A 26,962-nucleotide genomic window follows, 5' to 3' on the forward strand; every position below is an offset into this window, starting at 1 on the left:
ATGTTTAAATACAGGAAGTGACGTCAGTTGAGAGCGTTTTGTCCCCGGAAACAGACTTTTTTTTGTTTACATTAAAAAAATAACAACGAAATTATATCTTTGTAAATATTATTTATATTTTTAATACATATTTATTTCGTTTTTCATCCTAACGAAAAACCCGGAAGTGTGTGACTAGTATTTCAAAATAAAAGTAAAAAGGTTGTGTTTTTAAAAACTTTATTTACCATTAAATAGTTTGAACAATTGAAAAAGGAACATTACCAAAACATTTAAATACATAGTGGATAAATGATATAATAAATATAGAAATGACAAACTAATAAGTAAATTAATTAAATAAATAAATTATAAAAATGATATTAAAATAAAAAAAAATATATAGGGCAAGTTATAATGGTAGACAACTTCACTGAATGTAATCTATCTATCCATCCATCTATCTATCTATCTATCTATCTATCTATCTATCTATCTATCTATCTATCTATCTATCTATCTATCTATCTATCTATCTATCTATCTGTCTATCTATCTATCTATCTATCTATCTATCTATCTATCTGTCTATCTATCTATCTATCTATACATATATTTTTCTTTCTATCTATTTATTTATCTATCTATCTATCTATCATCTATCTATCTATCTTTCTATCTATCTTTCTATCTATCTATCTATACATATATCTTTCTATCTATCTATTTAGTTATCTATCTATCCATCTATCTATCTATTTATTTACCCATCCATCTATATATCTATTTTTCTTTCTATCTATCTATATATCTATCTATCTTTCTAGCAATTTATCTTTCTGTCTATATTTCTGTCTATCTATCTATCTATCCATCTATCCATCCATCTATCTAATTATTATAACAATAACAATCATTATGATTATTATTTTATTAGGATGTAATTGTATCTTCAGCAGCTACTTTGTGAATGTATTTACCCAAGAACAGAATTGACTTTGAATAAAGTTTTATTTAAATATCCTGGCGCAGGCGCAGTACCGAGTAACAGCCGCGCGGTGGCGGCAGAGTGCGCTCTTTTAACGGCTGCAGCGGTGTTTTGCAGGCGCATCACATCAGTCACTGACAGGCACGACGCAGCAGGACTAATCATGTGAAGTTTTTCAGTGTCTTTACACTTTTCTCGAAGAAAATCAACAACCTTCCACCTCACATATAGTTGGTCAATGACCCTGGCGTTTCAGGTGACTGTCTCTCCTCAAATGTCTACATGCCCCCCTCCCCCCCCCCCCATGTGCACCTTTGTAGAAAAATGCCATTAATCGATGTTACATTGTCCCCTTGGCGTGTAAGAAACTGTGGCTTCAAAGCTTCAAATCAGGGGCACTGCAGTGAGTGTGACCCGCTTTCAATATGCAGTGAGGAAAGGGAGAAGGGGCACGAGAGAGAGAGAGAGAGAGAGAGAGAGAGAGAGAGAGAGAGAGAGAGAGAGAGAGAGAGAGAGAGAGAGTTGTCTCGGCTGAAGAGTCCAGTCTGCAGCTTCAGAGGAGACACAGATCCGCTATGTCCCGAATTGCCTGGTGCAGGTAGGTAAAGTATTTCCAGTCAAAATGTGCTTTGCATATAAAAAGGAGCGTTTTTCTTCTATCAATTAAGCTCCGTGCTTTAATTGTTATGCATGTGCATGGGTAGGTGACGATGCTGGAAATGTGCTGTGGATGACACTGTGGCTGTGGAGCTCCGGTCAGCTGTCGGACGGCGGGGAGCGGGATCGAAACAGAGCACGTCCTTTAAGATGTGACGCGTTCAGGGCTAAAAGTTGCAGTCGCAGTTTGAGATTTTTGAGCTTTAATGAAGGAGATGCGTGAGAGGTGCAGGCAGCTGTCCGCGGTGCTGAAACTCAACCCGTTTTCTTAATACAGAGATGAACTTTCTAATCTGTCAGATCCAACGCTCGTCTCATATGATCACAGTTGTTTGAAGTAGAATAACTTTGCCTTTTGTGTGTTTTCATGCAACTTCTCTGTTTCTTTCCTTTTGCATGATTTGTGATGATGAGGGACGCGTTATATTAATGTGGTGACCCAATGAAACAACTAAATGAAGGATTATTTGATCAGGCCTAGTCTTCATTCTCTCGACTATTCGATTAATCGTTTTGCAAGTAAGCTGTCCAAATAGTGTAAGCATTTTTAATCAAGAAAGCTGAATTACTTGTTTAATCCGACCAACAGTCCAAATACATTTAGTTTATTATAATATTATTGTATCAACAAACTGATTAATCGGCTTGTTTCAGCTCCACACATAAGGAAAGATGAACTAATGCTCCACGTCTCTCACACAGGCTGACAACGCTGACGGAGGAGCAGCTGAGTTAATTGCCATTTTATCCAAAAGTGGATTGATGGACCTCCGTTGTGGCGAAGAGGACATGATTCTACATTCAGCACCTGTGGCAAAATGTCGACTATGATTTACCTGGCTGCCATAAGCTTTTTGTATTTGCCTGTTTTACTGTTTGAGGCATTTGTGTTGTCTAAGGGGAAGTATGAGAGGTCAGTGGTGCCGAGTTCTGCCTCTCGCCTGGTGGCGAGGATGGACGGGGATATTATAATCGGGGCCCTCTTCTCTGTTCACCACCAACCCTCAGCTGAGAAGGTGGCAGAGAGAAAATGTGGGGAAGTCCGGGAGCAGTACGGCATCCAGAGAGTGGAGGCCATGTTCCACGCCCTGGATCGGATTAACTCGGACCCAAACCTGTTACCCAACATCACCCTGGGCTGTGAGATCAGGGACTCCTGCTGGCATTCCTCTGTGGCCCTGGAGCAGAGCATCGAGTTCATACGAGACTCTCTCATCTCCATCCGGGACGAAGGGGACGGCTCCAGGTGGTGCATCGAGGGGGTGCCCTCCAGTCAGCCCCCGCCGACCAAGAAGCCCATCGCAGGGGTCATTGGACCCGGCTCGAGCTCAGTCGCAATTCAAGTTCAAAACCTTCTGCAGCTGTTCAACATCCCGCAGATCGCCTACTCTGCAACAAGTATCGACCTCAGTGACAAGACCTTATTCAAGTACTTCCTCAGGGTGGTGCCCTCAGACACTCTTCAGGCCAGAGCCCTCTTGGACATCGTCAAAAGATACAACTGGACCTATGTGTCTGCAGTGCACACAGAGGGTAAGACTCGTTTTTCTCATACAGAGGCGATTCTAGAGTCTGTTGGGGCCCTAGGCAAAAGTTCACAGGGGGCCCCTCGAACCAGCATTCCCCCATGATGTTATAAATAATCTGACATCAACAAAAAAAATGCAAAATCTAAACTTTTTTTAATTTCAAAGTGCATGTTTTAGTTTCTATTTCCAAAATATGAATACAAACATTAAACAAACTTCTAATTCAAACATATTTTTACCAAGAACAATAAAGAACAGAACGACAAAAACATGGGTGGAGTCAGGTGGGGCCCCCTTAGGGCAAACTTGCAAACTTCGCACATTGTCACTTCTGCTGTTTAAAGTTTGTCAGCCCTCGGGGGCCCCCTGTCCTGGGGCCCGAGCGCTGCCTCATGCTCTTAAAGGTCCCATATTAGAAAAAGGTTTTTTAATCATAAAGCAGTTTGAGATGGTATATAACAACGTGTTCTCATGTACACATTCGTAGCAAATCCTACGTAAAGCTGTGCACAGAAATTTGTAGAAATTCCTGCGAAAATAAACAAGCTGACGGACCGCAGGACTGGCCGAAAGTCAAGATACACTAAACCGGAAGTGCAACGACGCACAAAAAACAACGTTACGTGAGTGATTTTAGCCAACAAAAGGTGGCGGTTAGTGTGAGGCCCTGTTTAGACGAAGAGGATCTAGAAAGGAACCGCAAAACTGGCTTTGCGTTCTCACTTTTTATTCCAGGTTAAGAGGAGCGTCTTTGGGGGGAAATCTGCGTCAGGTGGCCAGGTGGAGCTGTGAAACACTGTCACACAACACCACCCAGAGCTCGTGCATGTGTAGAAACGTCCTTCTCCTTCTCTCCTAACAGCGGAGAAGCAGGACGCCGTACAGTGTGACAGGGATCTGCAGCATGGTCTGCAGCCTCCCACCGTCTCGGCTCCACCCAGGACACTTGAATGTCTGACTGATGGAAATAGTCCAACATGTTTGTTGTTGTTTAACTGTTCTCCGCACATGGATGTTACGTGAACAAGTACGCAACGTGAGCAGATCAGAGCACACTTGTGTTGTTACCCCTCTACATGGAAACACAACGGTGGAGCGTTATTAAGATTTCCACTCTGGAGTCTGTTTTTTTGCGTTTTTAAGCCCCAAAAACACCTTCGCTGTCTAAACGAAAGCCACACATGATGAAATATTTTGTCGTTTTCACCCGGGAGCATTGTCGTGTAAACAGGGCCTTAGGCATGAAAAACACTTGGTTAGGATTAGACAAAAACCTACGGATCATCGCCAACCCTGAAGTGCAACAACGCAAAAAAAAACGATTTTTGCCAACAAAAGGTGACGGTTATGGTTAGGCCTGAAAAACACGTGGTTAGGATCAGAAAAGAGGCTGTGGATTGGATCACTACAGACAATCGAACTCCGCTCCCCTTATATAAACGTGCTAGCCATCCTGATTGAAAGCTAACTGGGTTCTTTCAGGAGGGGGTTTAAAGAGACAGGCACTGAATACAGAATCAGACAGAAAGTTTGAGAAAAATAATGTGATTTTTGAACATTAAATCATGTAAACATGTTCTAAGGGAAAGTATGAACCTGGAAATAAGAATATAGAATATAAGACCTTTAACTCTGTAAAGCCCAGAGCATTTTATAATCCTATTTACATGTTCCACTAAATCCACAGTCTGGCGATTACGCTCTCTGAGTATCGTACTAAAAGGACAATAGGAGCGTTTGACTATAAAAAGCAATATTTACAGATTTTTTACACTTTTAGGCTATGAAGTTATGTTGTAATTTTGCAATCAAGGGCCTTACAGGGGTACAAGGGGCTCTAGTGATATAGTATTGCACTTTGTGTGGATCACAATGGATCCTACATCTCCCATGATGCAACTCAGTAGCATCATTCATTCATTGGACCCTCCCTGCCACACGCCCAGTTTGTAACACAGGCTTCCTCCAGAAGCACAGAAAACATTATACAAATGTTTTCACAGGCTGAGAAAGACTCCTTTAGACAAGTAAACTGAATTCATGTGTGGAATCAGTGGACTGCCCCTTTAATGAATCACCAGAAGAAGGCACAAGGAAGAAGGTCCATCGTAGCAGAGAGTCAGGAGCTCGTAACTCTGATTTAACCCATGTTGCGTTTTGCTGCACTATTGTAGCAGTTTTGTCCTGTGAATGACGTTTGTGGGCTGCTGTTCGAACAGCAGGTGGCTGCAGACGGCTGTGCTCTCTTCTGTGAGGCTCATCTACATGATATCAGTATAAATAGAGGATCAAAAGGAAAGGGAAACGTGTGCTCTGCGCGCTCTTTTGTGGAGAATGCAGAGTTCCTTTCTATGCAACAGCGTCGGTGAAGACCATTTGCATATTATTAGACACAAAACACACACACACACACTTTTTCCCTCAGTTTTACCAACAGGAATCTTAATGTGTTGCTCCTGCAGGTATCAGCTGCTGTTTCAACTAGAACTGAGACGATTCATCGATTGTTTGATTAACAGAAAATGAATTGCCGTCTAATTTTGAACTAATTCATTGTAAGTTTTAATACAAAAATGCCAAACATCCTTATTTTAACATCTTGAATGTGAGGATCGACTGTTAATGAAAAAAACTAGAAAATAATAACAGGGTTAATTGATAATGAAAATAATCACTAGTTCCAGCCCTAGTTACATAGTTTGTAGTTAATTATCAGTCTGGCTGACAAAAGGTCATTCAAAATCTTATGTAACATTCACATTTGATTTACTGAAAACTACATTTAATAAGCATATAAAATGATCTAAATTGTAATAAAATAATTAAAATTCCACCCACATTGTTGTGTCGTGTTGTGAGATCTTCAGCACAGTACCTGAAATACTCATAAAGCAGCTGTCGCCGTCTCCTGTGTATTTTCACTGAGGGGATTTGAGTTAAGATGATTAAAAAGACAATCAAAACCTGGCAAGCCTTCTTTGTTCACTGGGAGGAAGATCTGTATGTGCTTCTGGCAATAAACTGAATAAATGCTATGTATTAGACAGATCTCAGCTTAAATACCGGAGCTTTTAATTGATGGATGTGCTGCCCCGTCCTCTGATCCTGCTGTTAAGGTCGCCTGAACCCTGTTTACTCTGGTTGTTCTGCCCTTGAAAGAAGGCTGGGGACACAACGGACCACTTTAATGCTCAAGGAAGTTGTTTTGTCTCAGTCAACTGTTACAAAAAGATCATGTTCACATTCAAACTCTGTTGAATACTGAATTCAGAGTGAAGCTGCGACTCAAAAACCCATCGATTGTTTCCTTGAGTGAAACTCTAACAGCTCCTCTCGTCTTCCTCAGGTAACTACGGGGAGAGTGGGATGGAGGTGTTCAAAGAGCTCGCCTCGCAGGACGGCCTCTGCATCGCCCACTCGGACAAGATCTACAGCAACGCCGGGGAGAAGCACTTTGACAGGCTGCTCAGGAAGCTGCGTGAGCGTCTGCCCAAAGCCCGGGTGGTTGTCTGCTTCTGTGAAGGCATGACGGTCCGAGGGCTGCTCATGGCCATGAGGCGGCTGGGAGTAGTCGGAGAGTTCCTCCTAATTGGCAGGTTCGTTAGCAATTGTTTTCCCCCACGGGAGTTTTTGTTTTGTTCGTCAGGTTTTTTGTGTTTGTTTGGGGTGAAAAGTTTTCAAACCAGAATGATGAAAAGACTAAGTTTCACAGTGTTAGAGGATTTTTAATGGCCGTGGAAGTTAGACAGCACGATAATAATGAGAAAAACAGCAACTTGTGCCGCATGGATTAATGAAGATGATTGTAATTGACAATCTCAACAATCTCACGACAAAGTCCATTTCACAGCTGCTCCAGAGCTTTCAACCCCATCATGTCTCAGACGGAGGTCGCTCAGTTTGTTATGAAACTGCAAAAATTAAAACTTTCCTTTCCCAGAACACTTTAAAGTGTAACTTCACCCTCTGATCTGAGCCTAACTCCGCCCACTGCATCATTTTGAAAGATGCAAAGAAGCGTTCAAGGGGCTCAGAGCGGGTCAGAGAGAGGTCAGATTAGAGGGCGTTAACATGTTTAAATGTGATCACATACGGAGCCTATTTCCACTGGGAAGCTTGTAGAATATTTTGATACACGAGTTGCGGAGATGAGATAACCTTTGACCTTTTCAACATGGCTGAGCGCAACGCAGGGGTCTGCTTTATTACAACAACACTGTTTTTGAGCTGGTAGGGAAGATTATGTGCTTCAGATTAAGGTAGACCAAGCGTATTTAGCTAAAACTGAAATATTAGCTATCTCCTTTGTCCTTTAAAAATTCTACTATTCATAATCTATAAAAACACAGCATATTATTCACCCTGTGTGTTTGGATAAATCCTCTTCTCGCTGGAGCTGATGAATTAGGAGGTCTGGTTTTCCCCAAAGTAACGGGTCGGGATCTGCCATGTTTCATTTCACTACGACAACAAACCCACTTGAACACAACGCACCGGTAATTTCCATTTCACAAGTGGAAAGGAGCCTCTTTTCCATGGCACATGAAGGCAGCAACAGAGACGTCCCAACGGGTCGACTCTACCTCGTCACTGGAAATGCAAAACTAGGGCTGATTTAAAACAGCAGGGGGCGTGTTGGGCCATTTTCAACCCATAAAATGCTGATTTTCATAAATTTGGATGCGATGAGTCAAGATTAACACGAGCATTGATGTGTTTTATTACAGTACAGTCATATTATTTAGTTTACTGATCACAAAACACATTTAAGTGTGCAGCACCCTTTAAGGACTTTTCATCCATTTTGACCTTGAAAGTCAATTCTCGACCTTGGAAATAGCAGCTAACAAAACATTTGACCGTAATGTCAGTTTAGTAGCTGTTCTGGACCTTTAGATTGTCTGGTTTAATCGCACATTATATTCATTCATTATCCAGGAAAATGATTCTGTAAGGAAATACAGACACTGAAGTTATAATATTCAGGTATATACTGGTTACGGTTCCACACACAGTTGATGTGGAACTGGAATATAGTGTCTTTGGGTTTGTTAGAGATTGTGTCCACACAGGTTCAGGTTGTCCGTCCAGGATGATGAACATAATTCTTTCTCTTAGTGCTGCGGTTTTTAAAGATTACAGACTTTGTTTTTTGAAGGTAATGGAAACAGGCAATAGGGAATTAGTCCTTACCCCAAGTGAAGGAGTTCAAGTACCTCGGGATCATGTTCACGAGTGAGGGGACGATGGAGCGTGAGTTTGGCCGGAGAATCGGAGCAGTGGGGGCAGTGTTGCAGTCGCTCTACCGCAGTGAGCTGGAGCTGAGCCGGAAGACAAAGCTCTCGATCTACCGGTCAATCTTGGTTCCTACCCTCCGAAATGTGTTTCCTCAGGAGGGGGGCTGGAGTCTCCCTTAGAGAGAGGGGGAGAAGTTCAGCCATCCGTGAGGAACTCGGAGTAGAGCCGCTGCTCCTTTGCATTGAAAGGAGCCAGTTGAGGTGGTTCAGGATCATCTGGTAAGGATGAACCCTGGGCGCCTCCCTAGGGAGGTGTTCCAGGCACGTCCAGCTGGGAGGAGGCCTCGGGGAAGACCCAGGACTAGGTGGAGAGATTAGATCTCCACACTGGCCTGGGAACGCCTCAGGATCCCCCAGTTAGAGATGGTTAATGTGGCCTGGGAAAGGGAAGTTTGGGGTCCCCTGCTAAAGCTGCTACCCCAGCGACCCGACCCCGGATAAGAGGCTGAAGATGAGATGAGATGGAAACAGGCAGATTGAAAGTTCTCCCGCCTTGTGATTGTGTCTGTGGACTCAACAGAGGAGGTTTCTGCAGGATTCAGTCTGAGGCTTGTTAGTGAGGCTGCACGTTCACTGTCACAGACTTCTAAACCTTCAACGGCGTCCTAAAACAACAGGTTTCCCAGATCACTACTGTTCGTTACCTTTAAACAAGCTTCAGAATACGTTTGCAGCAAAAGGATTTCATTACCCGGCATCACCAGACTAATACACAAATGCACATTAGAGCCAATGAAACATGAGCTCTGCAGATTTGTCTGGTTCCCAGGCTACAGGAATTCATTATCTGACTTCAAATGAGACCAGATAAGATGGCACAGTATTCATCCTATTTGACTGTTTTCTCAAAATCCTTGTTAAACAAGAATCTTGCAGACTTATCAGCCAAACATGAGCATGTAATGTATGATAACCACTTTGTGCCTCTCACATATTAACATCACATTCGGATTACAGAGCTAAACATCTGATTTTTAAGATTTTCTTTTGTTAAAGTGACCTCTGAAAACCCCACAAGGTCATTTACAACACTTAGTTATTTTCTGAAGGAATTTCCAGAAGCCTGAACGACTTCTAACCATCGAGACGGGAGAATATGGAATAAAAAAGAAGTTTATTTTGACTCTAGTTTTGAATCCAAGCTGGTGGAAACAACAAGAACACTCACCTTGCTACAGGAGAAATATATTTTCCTCTCAAAGTCCATTTAGTAGCTGTTCTGGAGCTTTTACTCGTACTTTACAAATGAGTAATTTTAAAAACGTCATTGACATTTCTAAAGACAATGGGCATACATTTCAGACAATCTCACTACAAGGTCCATTTAGAGGTTGTTTTAGAGCTTTCAATCGTACCACACGATCTTCTTCAGCGGAGTTGAGATTTCCATTTTTCTGGGTGCTTATATGATTTTTCGTTCAGAACGGGAATGAAAGATGCGATTGAACGTATATTTTTGACCTTGACAACAAAAGTTGACAAAACGACCTTACTTGAAGGTCATTGTAGTAGCTATTTGATTGTGTATTTGTACATTATATTCATTAAGTTTATGTCATTTATACAGATAAAGTAACGCATTTCATATGCAGTGGCAGTTCAGAGTGATTTACAAATTGCGTAATAGATAAATAAGATACATTTAAAAATAATAATGATTTCAACAAACGTGAAAAGGTATATTTTCCAGAAAGATGATGCTTTAACTCTGTGAGGCTCACGATGGATGGTATATAAAGTTCGTATGGAGCCGAAATATTCTCTTTTTCCTTCGGGGAGTAGAGTTCCTCTGAAAGCAGAAGATGCTTTGAGTCAGGCTCAGTAATGAATAATGCATCCACGCAGCGAGCTCTCCCTCTCCCTGTCAGATCACAGGCAGGATGGGCTAATATGGGACAGCACCTCCAGCGTAAGCTGCGGAGCGAGGAGTAGTGAACTTCAAAGCTCACATCAACACTTACACCAGACATTCCCTCTTTGTGGAGTCTCTGCTCACCTCGAGTCCTGTTTGGAGCCGTTTCAGCTCCTAAAACGGGGCCGTACGATAAAAGCTCGCTATGGTTCATTTACTGAGAGAGGTTCATTCATTTGTGGCGACTTTATTCACAAAGACTAATGAGAGAGAGTCAAAAACCCATCTTCTCAACCCAAATGATGTGTGGAAAGAAGGAGTTTAAACTTGCTCTCACCCCTTCCACTCGGGTTTACTGCTGCTGGTGTCTCCACGGAGGATAAAGGAGGGTGTGAGTTTGGTAGAGCAGTGTGTGTAGGTGTGTGTGTGTGTGTATGTGTGTGTTTTCTGGGTCAAGGAGACTACTGAAAAAGGAAAATGTTTTTTTAGAGCAATGCAGTAAGTGAACACATGCAGCCTTGTGTGCAATGGGCCAGTCGAGAATGCCTGAGGTGCTGGTCATCAGCCATCCATCTTCTGCTGTGAGCATGATGAAAGAAATGTGGCTTTTATCGCAACACACACACACACACACACACACACACACACACACACACACACACACACACACACACACACACACACACGCCTACCTCAAACCACAGACGACTCAACTCTAAAGTGAAAAGATAAAAGAATATATCAGTTTAACGATCCCGTATATGACAAACATATGACTCTTTATCTGTTTTGCTTTCAAAATATCTTTTTTATTTCATAACTTCAGTTGACATAAATACCCTCTGCTGGTGCTTTCAATATTGTTTTGCGACGACATTGCCTCCTTCCCCGCAAAGTAAATGATTCATGAATGTGTGACATTAGATCTGTGTTATAAATCCGTACAGTAACTGCGTGAGTGTGTAGACGTTAGAGCTGCAGGTTTTTGGCACGCAGGGTGTTGGACTGGAGGGAGTGTGATGCTGAGAAGCAGATGGTCAGGTACAGTTGATCCTGTCACACTGGACAGCCATTGTCAGTTCATTCTTGAAGCGCCAGCCAAGCCAAACGTGCTGTCGGCTTTCAGTTTTTTGCCAAATGTAGGTTTTTGAAGGCTGGTAACTGATCTTTTTGTACAGTGGACGACCTGTGGACATTCAGTATCTGAGAATGATTCTGTTTTGATTGCGAACATTTGTTATTTTGCCTCAGTTAGTTATTTCTGTATCTGCAGGGCGAAAAAGCAGAGAAGCATTAGAACAGCAGCATTTTGACACCAAAAACCTGTGTGTTTGAGGATAATCTCAGTTTCTTAAGTGAAAGTAATGATACCACTCTGTGACAATACTCCACTGCAAGTAAAGGTCATGCATTCAAAACCTCAATTAAGTGAAAGTGTGTTAGATATCATCAGCAAGTATTCAAACTAAAAGAACCACCAGTGTGATGTTTCTGGATTAGAAGAAGAAGAAGAAGAATTCCTTTATTTGTCCCACAATGGGGAAATTCAATTTTCACTCTATTATTATTATTTTTCATGTTACACACACACAGGCCCGAAATACACACACATGCACAAACAGGACCTATATACATGCAACTAATGGAGAGATGTTAGAGCGAGGGGGCTGCCAGTGACCGGCACCCCGAGCAGTTGGCAGTTAGATGCCTTGCTCAACAGCATCTCGGCAGTGCCCAGGAGATGAACTGGCACCTCTCCAGCCACCAGTCCACGCTCCATTCATGGTCCACACAGGGACTCTAACCAGCGACCCTCCGGTTCCCAGCCAATTCACCTATGGACTGAGCTACTGCCGCCCTGGATTGAGCTACTACCGCATTTTACTGGTGTAGATGTTTAAGATTGTGCTAAATTTAACTCCTTTATATACTGTTGTGTAGTTTAATCTTATTATATACGATCCTCATCGTGCCACTGTTGCTATGTGACAATGCATTTCCCATCCGTCCTCCACTTTGTCTTCTGTCTCTGCCCTCTAAAGTGTCTCACATTGACTATAATGTGCAATGGCTTGCATCTGTGCAAATGTCACTGGAGAGGTGTTTTGACATTCCTCTCCTGAAGGAGGAGATGTCGGTGCACTTGAAATTCAAGCGTGGCACCAGGCAGGCTTTAGTCGGTCCTTCACTAATCCTGTTTCCACGGTCCACCTCAGAGAGAAGCCAGAATGTCAACGAAGAGTCTCGACCTAACACGAGCAGCGGTTGGCTTCTTAATGAGGGGGGAAGATTTACTAGCTTATTAGATTATTGTTAGATTATTGAGCTTCAGAAGGAGGAGGATTTCAACACATACAGAAACACTTCATCCCTCAGTTTATCACAGACATACAAAGATGCAATGTTCACCATGTTAGTTTATTGCTTTTGAGAAATAACACTTAAATGTCAATCCCGTAGTGAGGTCATCATTCAATGAAATCAATCCAGTAGTTAGGATGTTTCGGTCTGAACCAACATGATACCTGGAGCCATGTTTTATCTGAGATGTGCATCCATCTGTGAAGTGAACAATATCTCTGTGCAGGTCTGACAGCCTTTTTTATGTAATTACTTAATTCATGTTGCCAGGTTTTATTAAACTGGATTGAACCGTTAATCAGCAGACATACATATTAATATACTGTAACTCCAGGGGCATTTGTGTTTAATTTTGTCTTCATACGTTCCAGTTGTCATACCTAATAAGAAAACTGCCATTCTGCACATGAGGATTCACGTTTCTGGGGCCAGAAATATGATTTGTTATGTTTCAACATATTTCTTGTGTTGTTGCGTTCTAGGGAGTCATTTTTGTGCCAAATCATCGTCAGAACGATGCTATTTACGCCCCTCAATGTCCCCTGTTCTCCTCCATTTCTCAATCATGCAAGTCACATATGCATCACAGATTTGATCCCACACTGCCTAAAACACTTAAGCTGCATTTGCAACTCAAATGATGGGAGGTTATTCAAATCTGTGTCGAACAAAAGCATTTGTCTCATCAGCATGATCTTTTGTGAACTGACTATTTAATAGACTGGCATATAAACTATAAATACAAGCTATCACCATTGGAAGAGTCTGTTTGGAGGGCAGATTGGACTGCTGCAGCACTAATCTGTGAATTCTCACCAGACTTGTGATTGTGTCTGTGGACTGATTTCTTCTTTCTGCAAGTAGAGTGAGCGCTCCACGCCCCTCAGCGGGGAAGGCTGAAAAGGAAACAAAGTCAGAGCAACAAAAGGGAGGAGGTTTCTGCAGGATTGAGCGCGGGGCTTGTTAGCGAGGCTGCATGTAGCTTCAAAGATAATGCTGTCAAAGACTTCTGGAGCTTCACCAGCATCCGAAAAACAACAGTTTTCCTTTTGCCAGATGCAGACTACTGTTTGTTACTTGATATAGAGTTTGTTTGCAGCAAAGGGATTTCATTTTATCTGACTTCAAATAAGATAACATGAGATAGAACTTTGTTGTGCAGCAGTTACAGTACAAAGTAGGAAAGAGTGTAAATATCAATACACAGGTATATCCAAAATACATACAATGCCAATAACATGGAAACAATGTTAATGGTAAGGTTTCAAGTTGCTCATATCTCATAGATAGATAGATAGAAATTATGTCATTGTAGCAGCTGTACAAAACCATCAGAAGTACAAAGTATAAAATAAAATATAAAATACAAAATATGAACTACAATAAGAGTACAGTATTGCAGATAAACACTATATTACAATATACTATGTGGATTTTAAGGTGCAAGAGAGAGAGAAAGGTGCATTTCGATAAGAAGTCACTTTGAATAATGTGAGTTTATTCCCTGAGCATTGCTCAGCGTTGCTGTGAAGCTTTGTAGAGTCTCATCTGCAGAGCTGTGGATTTGCTTTTGTTATTCTGTGTCTCAAAACTTCACACTTCTCAGGAACTATGCTATGTTTTCAATCACTGACTTGTTTGAAAATGCAATCCTTCAGCTGCAATACCTCAATTTGTGCCTCTCATGTATTAACAGTACTTTCCAATCACAGAGCAAAATATCTGTTTCTTTAAAGACAAAATAGAAACCCAGTGACCTCTGAAAACCCCCTAAGGTCATTTACAACACTCACTTGTTTTCTGAATTAATTTCCAGAAGCCTCAAAGACTCTGGAAAATATTTTGCCCCCTGCTTAATAAAACATGCTGCTGTGCCTCTTGTTTCCCATCCAGGATGGTGGAAACAAGAACAATAACATAATGTCTTTGTTGTTGTATACAAGATAAATATAAAAGTGGCATTTCATAGAAATTATATAGACATTAAGCATATATCATTTCCAACCATGACGAGAAGTCTGCATATTACATGAGAAAACAGGGTCGTTAATGACTTTCTGGGTTTTTCAAAGGTCATCAGTTATGTTGTTCTTCAGGAATAAAGGTATTTAGTCGCGTCACTCAAATGTTATATTAACGCATGAGCGGCACAAACTGGGGCGAGTCCAGTGGTTCTACTTGCAGCTGGTGTGTTCCTCTCCACAGTGATGGCTGGGCCGATCGAGTCGAGGTGGTGGAGGGATACGAACAGGAGGCTGTGGGCGGCATCACTGTGAAGCTGCAGTCCGAAGAGGTCTCCTCCTTCGATAACTACTTCCTGAAGCTCAAGCTCAGCACCAACACCCGCAACCCGTGGTTCCCCGAGTTCTGGCAGTACCGGTTCCAGTGCCGCCTTCCCGGACACCCGCTAGAGAACCTGAATTATGCACGAAACTGCTCAGGTAGCTAAACAATTCTTCAGGCAGTTATGATGTTTTCCTGCAGTCTTTACAGTCGCACCGCAGCGTGCACATCAGCTTGTCTTTTTGAACTGTTCTGATGTGTGCAATGCCCAGAGGACGACGCCAGAAGGCCCCATGAACTGGAACACATTCCTTAATTATGAATTAGACTGCCAGAGGGTAAACTTCTCTCTGAGTCAATCCAATAACACATATTTTTTTCATATTGTTCATTTCTGTGACACTCGGCTTCACAGAGGATGATGATCTAGGTAAATCCAATCATTTTCTCTTACAAAGGAACGACATGAATGCACCAGCTCATGTTCTTGGTTTCTCGAAACAATGCTCAACAAGCATGTTTCCAAAACACATTTTCTACATCCTGCTCTTACATGTTTATTTTACTGATACATCTACAGAGTATATATTTACGTTTTCAATCTCAATAACAGTATTGCTGATTTTCATGTGGTATTAATCAATTCCTTTTTATAAATTCATCATGTTGATAAACGTAAATATAAAATGATGCATGCAGCAAAAAAACAACTTATAAATATACTTTTCAGTTGACAGCTCTCAAGGTTATTCAAGTACATTTGTTTTTATCATTGGCCCTCACCTCCTGCACTTGTTTTAATCTTTTATTTGCACATTATTTACAAGCATAGAGCCTCTCTTCTCTATTATGCACATACCTCAAGCTTTTATTCATTCCTTCAACGCATCATAAGTTTATAGCAGTTATAACAGTATTTATTTATGCCTCATAAGTGGAGATAGAGTTATTGTTTGCTGTCCTGCCACTTCTATTGTTTTATAATATTATTTATATATCCTTTTGGTGTAGAACTCCAAGACGGTGAGTGAATCCCTCTGAATGGAACCATAATGCACCTCACTTTGGCAATATACCTAGAGGTTGACTGATATTAAGGTCCTATCACATGATGTGATCATTGAAGTCGTCAGTTCACAAACTAACTTCTCTCTAAACGTGCTTTTAATCTCAGTTAACCTCTAATATATGAAGCTATTGGGATGTTTTTATTAGTTTTTTCTTTCACTGCAGTGAGGGCCCAACAATTGATCTGCTCTCACTTTGCGCTCTCACACCCTTTACGGCCTTAAGTTGTACAAAACAGCCCAATAACGTTTGAGTGAGATGGTAACTGGCTGATCCGGCTTAAGTTGCATGAAGCCACAGAATTAGTTAAACCATCCAACAGATAACATGTGTTTTCAGAGCCATTGCGTTGCCGTTTTATTCATATTTGGACGGAGAAGGTTCAGTTGTCTTGCAGCCCGAAGTGCAGCAGTAGGAAGTGTGCTCGCATGCTGACATTGTGACATCATTGCATCATGACCGGAGCTCACACAGTTCAGTGAGTGAGGCGAGCGTCAAAGCCAAGGAGCCGTTAAACTAGGTCATCACCAGCAGTTCCCATCGGACGCTCACCCAGCTGCTACCCAACGGGATTTACTGTTTAGGTGTCTGTTTGCACAGGCGGTCGGGTTCCCAGCAGTCCTTTTTAACCATCACTACTTAACTTAACTTGACTAAGTTAAGCAACTGATGGAGCTCATAGAGGTGGTCGGCCTCATGCATCAAACAGCTAAATGTTCGTTTGTACGGTGTGTGTTACCTCTCCTACTCACAGTGTAGAGAAAAGGACATGTGTAGTAACTGACAATGTAAATGACAAAGTATCCAACAGACAAAGAAAGCAAATATCACTCCTTGAACACGTTATTTTAAAATGGAATAGAAAATCTTCTGATTTTTTAAATCTGCATCTGGATCTGCATCAACTAAAACAGTTTTCCAATAGAGTAAAATACAACTTTATCATCTACATAATAAACTTTCATGGACACCCAGCGAGTAAATTTGGTTGTGGCAGCAGCACTTTGACAGAAATAAAAAGGCCCAGAGATAGATATAGAAAGGGACATAATAATAATTCGTACATGGGCTACATGGTGGTGTAGTGGATAGCACTGTCGCCTCACAGCGAGAAGGTTTCAAGACATGCACTGTTAATTGATGACTCTAAACTTACCCGTAGGTGTGAATGGTTGTCTGTCTCTGTGCGTCTCTATGTGCCCTGCGATAGACTAACGTCCTGTCCAGGGTGGACCCCGCCTCATGCCCGATGTCGGCTGAGATCGGCTCCAGCCCCCCGCGACCCCGACAGGGACAAGCGGTTGAAGATGAATGATGATGATGATAATTCGTACATGAAACTAAAGAATAGGATAAAAACAGGAACTATACAAGAGCATCAGAAACAAAACAACACATTTAAGAAAAACAAAGGGTTTTTATATATTCTGCAAACAAACAGAGAAGAAACCTGAGGGTTTTATATTTCCTATTATTTCAAATTATTATCCTCTAATTACTTATGGAAGTTCTAGCTAAACCTAATCTGCTGAGTTGCTGGATAACATAAAGAGCAGTGTAATTACTAATGATTACTTTTTAAACCATAATTAAAACAGTAGAAACACATTTTCAGCTTGCAGTGTGACAGCAACTTTGCTTAATAATGGAATACCAGGCACTATAATGTTAAAAAATGAGTTCATGATACAATATTATTGCATTACATCAATAAAATATATTAAACCGTGCTCATAATGACCACCTTTATTCCCTTCTAGGGGAAAACTCAGTTACATTTTGACAAGTTGTATCATTTTCCATCAGATATTAAATTATGAGTTGCCGCATCACTCTCCACTTCCTTCCTATAAAATATGAAACCGTTTTTGGAGCAGATTCAGGTGACAGACACGGTCGACTGAAGCCAACGGGAGTTTCATTTTCAGTCCAGAATGTTTCACTTTTTTGGATTAAAATGAATATTTCTGGTAATTCTGATGTTCTGATGTAAAAATGTGCTTTACCAGCGTGATCCCTTTGTGAAAATATACGGATGCTCTAAATATGCATGCGTGAATTATACTAAAGTGATGATTGAGTGAAGGAGTTCAAGTACCTCGGGATCATGTTCACGAGTGGGGGGAGGATGGAGCGTGAGTTTGGCCGGAGAATCGGAGCAGCGGGGGCGGAGCTGCAGTCGCTCTACCGCACCGTTGTGACGAAAAGAGAGCTGAGACGAAAGACGAAAAGATCTACCGGTCAATCTTCGTTCCTACCCTCACCTATGGTCATGAAAGCTGGGTCATGACCGAAAGAACGAGGTCGCGGGTACAAGCGGCCGAAATGGGTTTTCTCAGGAGGGGGGCTGGAGTCTCCCTTAGAGAGGGGGAGAAGTTCAGCCATCCATTAGGAACTCGGAGTAGAGCCGCTGCTTTTTTGCGTTGAAAGGAGCCAGTTGAGGTGGTTCGGGCATCTAGTAGGACTAGGTGGAGAGATTATATCTCCACACTGGCCTGGGAACGCCTCGGGACCCCCCAGTTAGAGCTGGTTAATGTGGCCCGGGAAAGGGAAGTTTGGGGTCCCCTGCTAAAGCTGCTGCCCCCGCGACCCGACCCCGGCTAAGCGGATGAAGATGAGATGAGATGAGATGAGATGAGATGAGATGAGATGATTGAGTACAACTATTTGTTAGAAAGAAATATTGAGAAATTCTCTTCCAAGTTGTGTGTGCTCTGGCAAACTCTGCATTTCACACCAAAGGTATAAAAAAAGGATCATCTTCAACTCCAGGATCTGCCAAACATACGTATGTCCAACAGATACATTTTGAATGCATGGTGCAGCTCTGTGTAATAAAACTAAGTTGCCATTTTAGCACAAAGCAACTGAAAATCCTGCTTTCTCTGCTGCCAGCTTGCATTACACTGAACTGATAGGGTGTGTTTGAACATCACGCAGTTTGTCTCGCTCGCTCATCGTGTTTGTCTGAGGAAAAACATACGACAACAGGTCCTAAACACGTCAGAACAGTTGGTTTGTGTTTCTGCTCGAGGAGACACAATCTCAGTGGCATGGTATTTTAGACGGACTCTAATTGAATCCTGACTCATGAATGCAGAGAGGTCTTGCCATGGTAACGAGGTTTCTCTGAAGCCATTTTGCAGTGCTTTTGAAGCGGTCTCCCACTGAGGCAAAGAGGCGTGTTAGCTTGCTGCCTGTATTCAGAGAACAATCACAAGAATGCATCTGTGAGCACCCTATCACTCCTCTGTAATATATTATGCTAGACACACCTGTGCAGCACACCTGATATGTAGAAATGAATGTTACAGGATAACACATAACATGCTGCTGCTTGCACTGACGCTCCTTCTGTAAGGCTTGCCCTTTAAAGAACTGTCCTGGTGCTGAATCCTTACCGTTCTCTCATGTGTGGGCAGGTTATGAAAGTCTGGAGGACAACTACGTCGTGGACAGTAAGATGGGCTTCGTCATCAATGCCATCTATGCCATGGCCCACGGGCTGCATGACATGCACACTGTCCTCTGCCCCGGTCATGTGGGGCTCTGTGAAAACATGAAGCCTGTCGATGGCAGCCACTTACTGGACTTTCTTCTCAAGACGTCCTTCACGGGGGTCTCTGGAGAGGACATATGGTTTGACGAGAACGGCGACTCACCCGGGAGGTAAAAGTCCCCACTTCCCTTACGTTCTTCTAGAAATACTGGTACACAAATCGTCAATACTCCACCCTCAAAATGAGCATTTTTATATCAATTGCTTCTAGAGTTCTTGAAGAAAAATATGTTTTTCTCGCATGTCTCCACGGCTGCATCACAACCCCCTATTACTTCTCAAGTTATTTTATTTTGGTTTGGAGAATTGTGAGGAAAACTACATTTTCTTCAAGAATTGAAGGTAGCACTGAGGGAGCTATTGATATACAAATGATCATTTTGAGGGTGAAGTATTCCTTTAAGTAAAAGTAGAAAACCACTCTATAGAAATACTCTGTTACAAGTAAAAGTCCTGCATTTAAAGTTTTACTTAAGTTAAAGTACAAAAACATTAGCATCAAAATAAACTTAAAGTATATATATATATATATTATATTACTGGATTACGATTATCAATGCATCAATGTATATCTCTTTAAATTGCAGCTGGTAAATTAGAAGCTACTTTAAAAAAAATCAGTATATATATATATACATTCTTTATAGAGTTTGCTGGGTAGCTAGTTGATTTCTCACCTGACTCTCGCCAGATGAATTTCGTTCCGCCTTGCTTCCCTCGTCCGTCTGCGATCGCTCCATAGGAAAGTGATTTCAGGAGGCTGGGCCTTATCAAAAATCCTTGCATATGATTGGATAAACCCCTTGTCCGTCATCCTCATTGACATGCTACCAACAAAAACCTTCAGAGCCGTTCTCATGTGTTCTTTTAAAGAAAAAATATTCGCTAGATTGGACAACACGGATGAAAAAGCAGCATCGATTTTGGCGCCGACTTCCTTGATGCGAGCCGGCATTGTTGTCTGAATTACAACAGTCGCTTCTCCGCTACGTCACATCTATAAAAACCCCGCCCCCGGATCCTGATTGCCGTCCTGATCCGGCTGTTAGCGACTCTGATTGATAGTAGTTACGCGAAAAAAAACTGTCACAATGGCTTATTTGATGTAAGTGCCCAAAAAGACCATGGGATGATTTTGCGCCGGAATTACATTTTAAGTCGTGAAATCCTCTAACTCGTGTTCTCTACCCACTACCAGGTACGAGATTATGAACTTCCAGCACGTGGAGCCTGGTGTTTACGACTACATCAACATCGGCTCCTGGCATGAGGGCCTTCTCAGTCTGGATGATGAAATGATGCAGATGAACCGCAGTGACATGGTCCGCTCTGTCTGCAGCGAGCCCTGCTCCAAAGGAGAAATCAAGGTACGGGGCAGATCCTTTAGATACTTTCCTGTTTAGGAATATTGTCACGACACATGTTACCTCTGACACTTCACTGGTTTTGATATTCTTTAAACTACTTAGGAGTACTCTCTCTTTCTTCACCCAAAAATTAGTAGCTTGGTTTCATTGTAGCATGTAGAAGAAGTATTTTAGTACTACCTTTTAATAAGAGCTTAAACGTTTTAGCTAATGGCTTTATTAATAAAAAATAATTTACTCATATGTTGGATACATCAGCATAAACCCATTAATAAGAACACATGTTGGGTTTCCATCGGCTGATGTTTATACTTTGTATTTGTTAATGATTAAGAATAAATGTTGGAAATCCATTAATGCATGCTCTTGGCTGTCTTACCTTCCATAAGCCGTCATGTCTGCAGTTATATGCATCTATTGGTCATTAATAAAGAGTATTAATCATTAAGTCAGCAGCTGTAAGAATTAATTAGATGTAAATGAATAGATTGTCTGTCCAGATAGTTTGTAACCCTTTACTAGAAATAGAAATGGTCAAATGAGAGTGTTCACATCCTGACAATTCAAAAGTTAAATGAAGGGTTTATAACTGACTGAGTGATTTATCAACCATTAGAAAAAACATTACGTACAGCATATTTCTCCTTATAAATTAGAAAGCAGAACCTACATTGCTGCAAAAAACACAACAACAATAACAGAAGTCTGTTGAATATGAAGAGGCTTTCTAGTGAGGCCTAATCCCATCTGAACCAGACCTTATTTCCACATCTGTGTCGGTTTATTTTACCTTTCTATCTTTAGTTTTACTGTGTTAAAACAAAGTGTGACTCTCTTTTACACAGAGACAAACTCATGGCAGAGAAACGTGTGTGATTTCTCTCCCTGTTTTGTCGAGCAGGTGATCAGGAAGGGAGAAGTGAGCTGCTGCTGGATCTGCACCGCCTGTAAGGACAACGAGATCGTCCAGGACGAGTTCACGTGTAAGGCCTGCGAGCTGGGCTGGTGGCCAGACAATGAACTGGAAGGTATAAGCTCCTGACTCTCCACCTGACTGTAAACCCTTACCTGCTCGACACACTGTCCAGGGATCTTTACTGGTTTTCCTTTAGATGAGTAGTTTCACATTTTTGGAGATATGCTCAAGTGCTTTTTGTCCCGAGAGTTAGTTAAAAAGATTGATACCAACTTCATATCTGACTGTTAAATTTAGGGCTACAGTTAGCCAGCTAGCTTAGCTTAGCTTAGCATAGTGACTGGGAATAGGAGGAAACAGCTCGCCTGACTAACAGTGTAAGAATACAGAATGCAGACCTATTATTATTATTATTTAGTTATCATTATTTTATTTATTTTATTGTCTCAATTATGTAGTTTTAATGTTATTGTTATTTTTACTTAGGCTAATTCATTTTTTCTTTCTAAACTATGAGATGCCTTGTATAATTGAATGAATGAATGAATGAATGAATGCTTTATTTCAAACATGTGAAAAATATATTTCACTTGAAGCACTCGTCATTAAAACCCTTTGTATGTTTGAAAAGGAGCAGGAAGAAGAATTATCTTATTAATTCCTGCCCCTTCTCCACTTAGTACCTAGTACTATAGGTTTTCTTACTTCCTGTGTATCCTCTTTTTTTTAATACGCTCAACAAAACAAACAATATCCAACAAACGACACAATAACCGCTTGTGTAAAAATAAATAAACGACAAGTACGGCAAAAAGTGAGAACCCTAGTAATTGTCATACTCCTCTTCTTCCCTTTACTGTGTAAATACCATCTGTTTGTACCGCTGTTTGAATGTGTTCATTGTCGTTATAGCTTCTTTTTCTAGTAGTTTTTTAAATTAACCTTTTTTTAATACCTGTCCTGGAGTCTCCACTGGTTGACAGACAAACCTCACAGTCACTTCAAGAAGTCTCCGCTCGCCAGTCATGAAATAGTAAAGCCCAAATTGTCTTTGTATGAATTAAACAAATGGGATATAAAAGATGAATTAGTGAACTTCAAAGATGCTGGGAAAGCAGATTAAACTGACGGAGCCCAACTATCTGTTATCTAAGCTAAGCTAAGCTAGGCTAAGTGAAGCTAATTGGCTGCTGGCTGTAGCTGCATATTCACCGGACAGATACGAGTGTAGCTTCATATTTCTCATCTAACCCTCATCTAAAAAAGTGGATGAACGCATTTCCCCAAATGTCAGACTGTTGTTTTAAATCAGAAAAATGTAATTTCTCTGCAAAAGTCCTCCAGGACAAGAAGCCTCGTCTGATTAGATAATAAGGATTTGGCTGTTCTTCCATTTTAACATTTGAATTTAGATGAATTTAGGTTATTTCAGCGGCCGAGGGGTAAGCTCCTGTTGCATGATTGATGCTTTCACAGACAAGAACAGATTCTTATTGAGTCTCTGTAGAAAGTTAAGTTCTTCTCCCCCCCTACACTTGTATCTGTACCGTGTGTCCTGCTAAGATTTTTCGCAGCACTATTTCATAAACCTTTTCTGTCCTATTTCCATTGCTCTCCCGTGACACCTGAGAGCCATTCATCATCTTCAGCGTTTTATCCGACAGCAGCCCTACTTCACTAACCGCTCTTCTGGCCCACTTTCAAAGGCCTTCTGTGCTCTTCAAAGACAAGACACTTCCTTAATAGGATCATCCTGAGTGTGGAAATATTATTGTGCAGTTTTCTAACCCTTACCCTCCTGCTGTTATACAGTAAATAAATGAAACAACATCAATAAGATATTCAGAGTGGAGGAGCTCTTATTTGGATCCATGAGAAACGCAGTGATTTACTTTGTCCTGCTGCATTGGCCCCCTCCTGCGCTGGCTGCAGCCCAGCCCGGCCGTGGCTGAGTACAAAGGGGTTTATTTATAGTTGAGCTAAAAACCTACTTTGGGACTTACTGTATTTTCTCAGGCCAAAATCTATTTGATTAATTTTAAATGTGTCCCTCCAATAAAACCAGTAGAAATCTGAAACGTTTCATCTAATCCTACTTGATATTACCTTTTATTTTACGTAACTAGAAAACTAACCACCAAGCTGATGCTGTAGTGCTTAAAGTTTTATGAGCTGCCTTTAAGTGTATTTTGGTGAGTGTGTTTATATCGTCATGTTTTTATCCTTCTCAGGCTGTGAGCCGATACCCCTGCGCTACCTGGAGTGGAGCAATCCAGAGTCCATCATCCAGGTGGTTTTCTCCTGCCTGGGCATCCTGGTCACGTCATTTGTTGCCTTCATCTTTGTCTTATATCGCGACACGCCTGTGGTCAAGTCCTCCAGCCGGGAGCTCTGCTACATCATCCTCGCAGGGATCTTCTTGGGTTATTTGTGTCCTTTCACTCTCATCGCTCGTCCCACCGTGGCCTCCTGCTACCTCCAGAGGCTGCTTGTTGGACTCTCAGCTGCCATGTGCTACTCAGCCCTGGTAACCAAAACCAATCGCATTGCCCGTATTCTGGCGGGCAGTAAGAAGAAGATTTGCACCAGGAAACCGAGGTTCATGAGTGCTTGGGCTCAAGTGGTCATTGCCTCCATCCTGATCAGTGTCCAGCTCACCTTGGAGGTTACCCTCATCATCATGGAGCCTCCTGAACCCATCAAATCCTACCCCAGCATCAAAGAAGTCTTCCTCATCTGCAACACCAGCAACGTGGGTGTTGTGGCCCCTCTGGGCTACAACGGCTTGCTCATCATGAGCTGCACTTATTATGCCTTCAAGACCCGTAACGTCCCCGCAAATTTCAACGAAGCCAAATACATCGCCTTCACCATGTACACCACATGTATAATATGGCTGGCGTTTGTACCCATCTACTTTGGCAGCAACTACAAGATCATCACCACATCTTTCTCTGTCAGCCTCAGTGTGACTGTCGCCTTGGGCTGTATGTTCACTCCAAAGATGTACATCATCATTGCCAAACCTGAGCGAAACGTACGGAGCGCGTTCACCACCTCTGATGCCGTGCGCATGCACGTGGGCGATGGCAAAATTGCCTGCCGAAGCAACAGTCTGCTCAACATGTTCAAGAGGAAGAAGAACACTGGAAACGGCAGGTAGGTTCATTAATTGAGTCTGTGAGTCGTGCTCCTGTGGCACCTCAGGGATGCTGGTTTTACTCAAAGGGAACCTGATGACTTACTGTATTTACTTTCTTAGGGACACCTGTTGTAAAGTGTGACGGATATAGGTCAGTGCTCAATTCACACAGCAGCCATTTCAACCTTTGAACACATGGAACAATTAAAACAAGCATCTCTGTGTGCTAAGGGATGACAAGTGGAATCACAAATACAGATTACAGGGTTCCTGCAGGGTTCACCAAATTAAACGTAAGACTGTTTTTTAGACCTCTCTAAAATTACATAGGGTTCAATTCAATGCCTGTTTTCACACTCGCACCAGTCAACGTATTAAATTCTGGAAAACCATTAGGGACAATATGGCCTACAATTATTTATATTCTACCGTTTTAGTACTTTACAGCTATTTATTATTAAATAATGTGACCTGGTCCCAGATAAGTGGAATTGAATGGATGGAATGATTCATTTATTTAAGTTAATTTAAGTTGTCAACACTTGGCCATTATGGATCAATGAGTTTCCTCGGGACCTGCAGATACCCTGGGATATTAAGTACATCATGATCTATTTTTTAAATAAATATTTTCCATTTTTCAGACCACTAGATAATTATTTCTTACATGAATCTGAAATGCATTTTTTGTCTCCACTTGTCTTGGTCCCTGTGAAGTAACAGCCATCTTTATTCTGTTCATAGTTCTAATGGAAAGTCTGTGTCATGGTCTGAACCAGGTGCAAGACATCCTCCAAAAGGGGATCACACGTGGCACAGACTGTCAGTGCATGTGAAGAGACAGGAAGCAGGTTCCAATCAGATGGCTGTCATCAAACCCTTAACTAATACCTACCAAAACAGAGCCCTTGACTTCTCAGACCTCAGCACTAAGACCTTGTACAATGTGGCCGAGGAGGACGAGAGTGACCTTATCAGATACAATCCCCCCATCACTCCCCCCATGATGCCCCGTGGGCAGATTCCTGTCTGTGGGCTGATAAAAGAGGAGGTGGAGCTCTATAAACCTCTGCACCTGCAGCCAAATTTCATTAACCCACAACACGCCATCATGGACCACCTACAGCAGAAGGTGGTGGTTGGTAAATACAACAGTGACATCCCTGAGCTTAACGACATGATCAGCATGCCTGAGGCCGCGAGCAGCGGCATGCCCGTATACCATCGAGCCAACCTCATCCAGCAGGACCCGGTCCTGCCTCCACACCTGGACCTGTTCGATGAGGAGGCCACCTCCCCTTTAGAGGAGGAGATGGAGAATGAGCAGTTTGGTATTCTCCACGGCTACATGTACAACAACGCCCAGATTCACGACGAGGAGGACTTGGCTGCGGTAAAATTAGCCATGGAGGACTCTCTGGCTCTGATGCCTCCGTCCCCTTTCCGAGATTGCGCTGCTCCTCCAGTGAGCCCCTTTCCCAACTCGCCGGTGTCTGAGTCCATTTTGTGCAGTCCTACAAATGTGACATATGCTTCTGTCATTCTCAGAGACTTCAAGCAAAGCTCCTCCACTCTGTGAGGGTGCACACTGAATACGACCAGTTGTTCTATATTTTCAAATGTATAATGACTTGTGCTCTTTATGATGATATATAAGGAAATCATCATTCTGTGGTCTGACAAGTCCTTTTCATCCTATAAGGTAACTGTTACAACGAGCCGCCACATTTTAAAAGTCTTCTTAGATGTTGTCTACAGTAGTGAAAGAATTTGCCTATTAGCAAATATTTATACGCCAACATAAGCTTTTAGGATAAAATAGATTTTGTGCTTATGAGACAAACAACTAAGATTGCTGTATGTACTTTATTACTATAAATAGTTTTATTTGAGAAACATAGGCGACATAAAAAGAAGAGTTTGCTGATTTTAAAAAGGGCAACTTAACGGTGAATACAGTTTCA

General features: G+C 41.8%; 1 protein-coding gene across 1 annotated transcript; it reads left to right on the forward strand.

The window, feature by feature from the left end:
• Positions 1-2,442: 2,442 nt before the first annotated feature.
• grm1b (glutamate receptor, metabotropic 1b) lies at positions 2,443-26,577 on the forward strand (the record flags this gene model as incomplete). Its single annotated transcript, XM_083923782.1, has 8 exons — positions 2,443-3,157; positions 6,500-6,749; positions 14,869-15,104; positions 19,437-19,683; positions 20,772-20,940; positions 21,842-21,968; positions 24,088-25,015; positions 25,743-26,577. 8 exons carry the CDS (start codon positions 2,443-2,445, stop codon positions 26,575-26,577), a joined length of 3,507 nt encoding a protein of 1,168 aa, XP_083779908.1.
• Between the last annotated feature and the right edge of the window lie 385 nt (positions 26,578-26,962).

The sequence above is a fragment of the Echiichthys vipera genome, assembly GCF_963691815.1.
Source record: "Echiichthys vipera genome assembly, chromosome: 12".
NCBI classification, from domain to species: Eukaryota; Metazoa; Chordata; class Actinopteri; order Perciformes; family Trachinidae; genus Echiichthys; species Echiichthys vipera.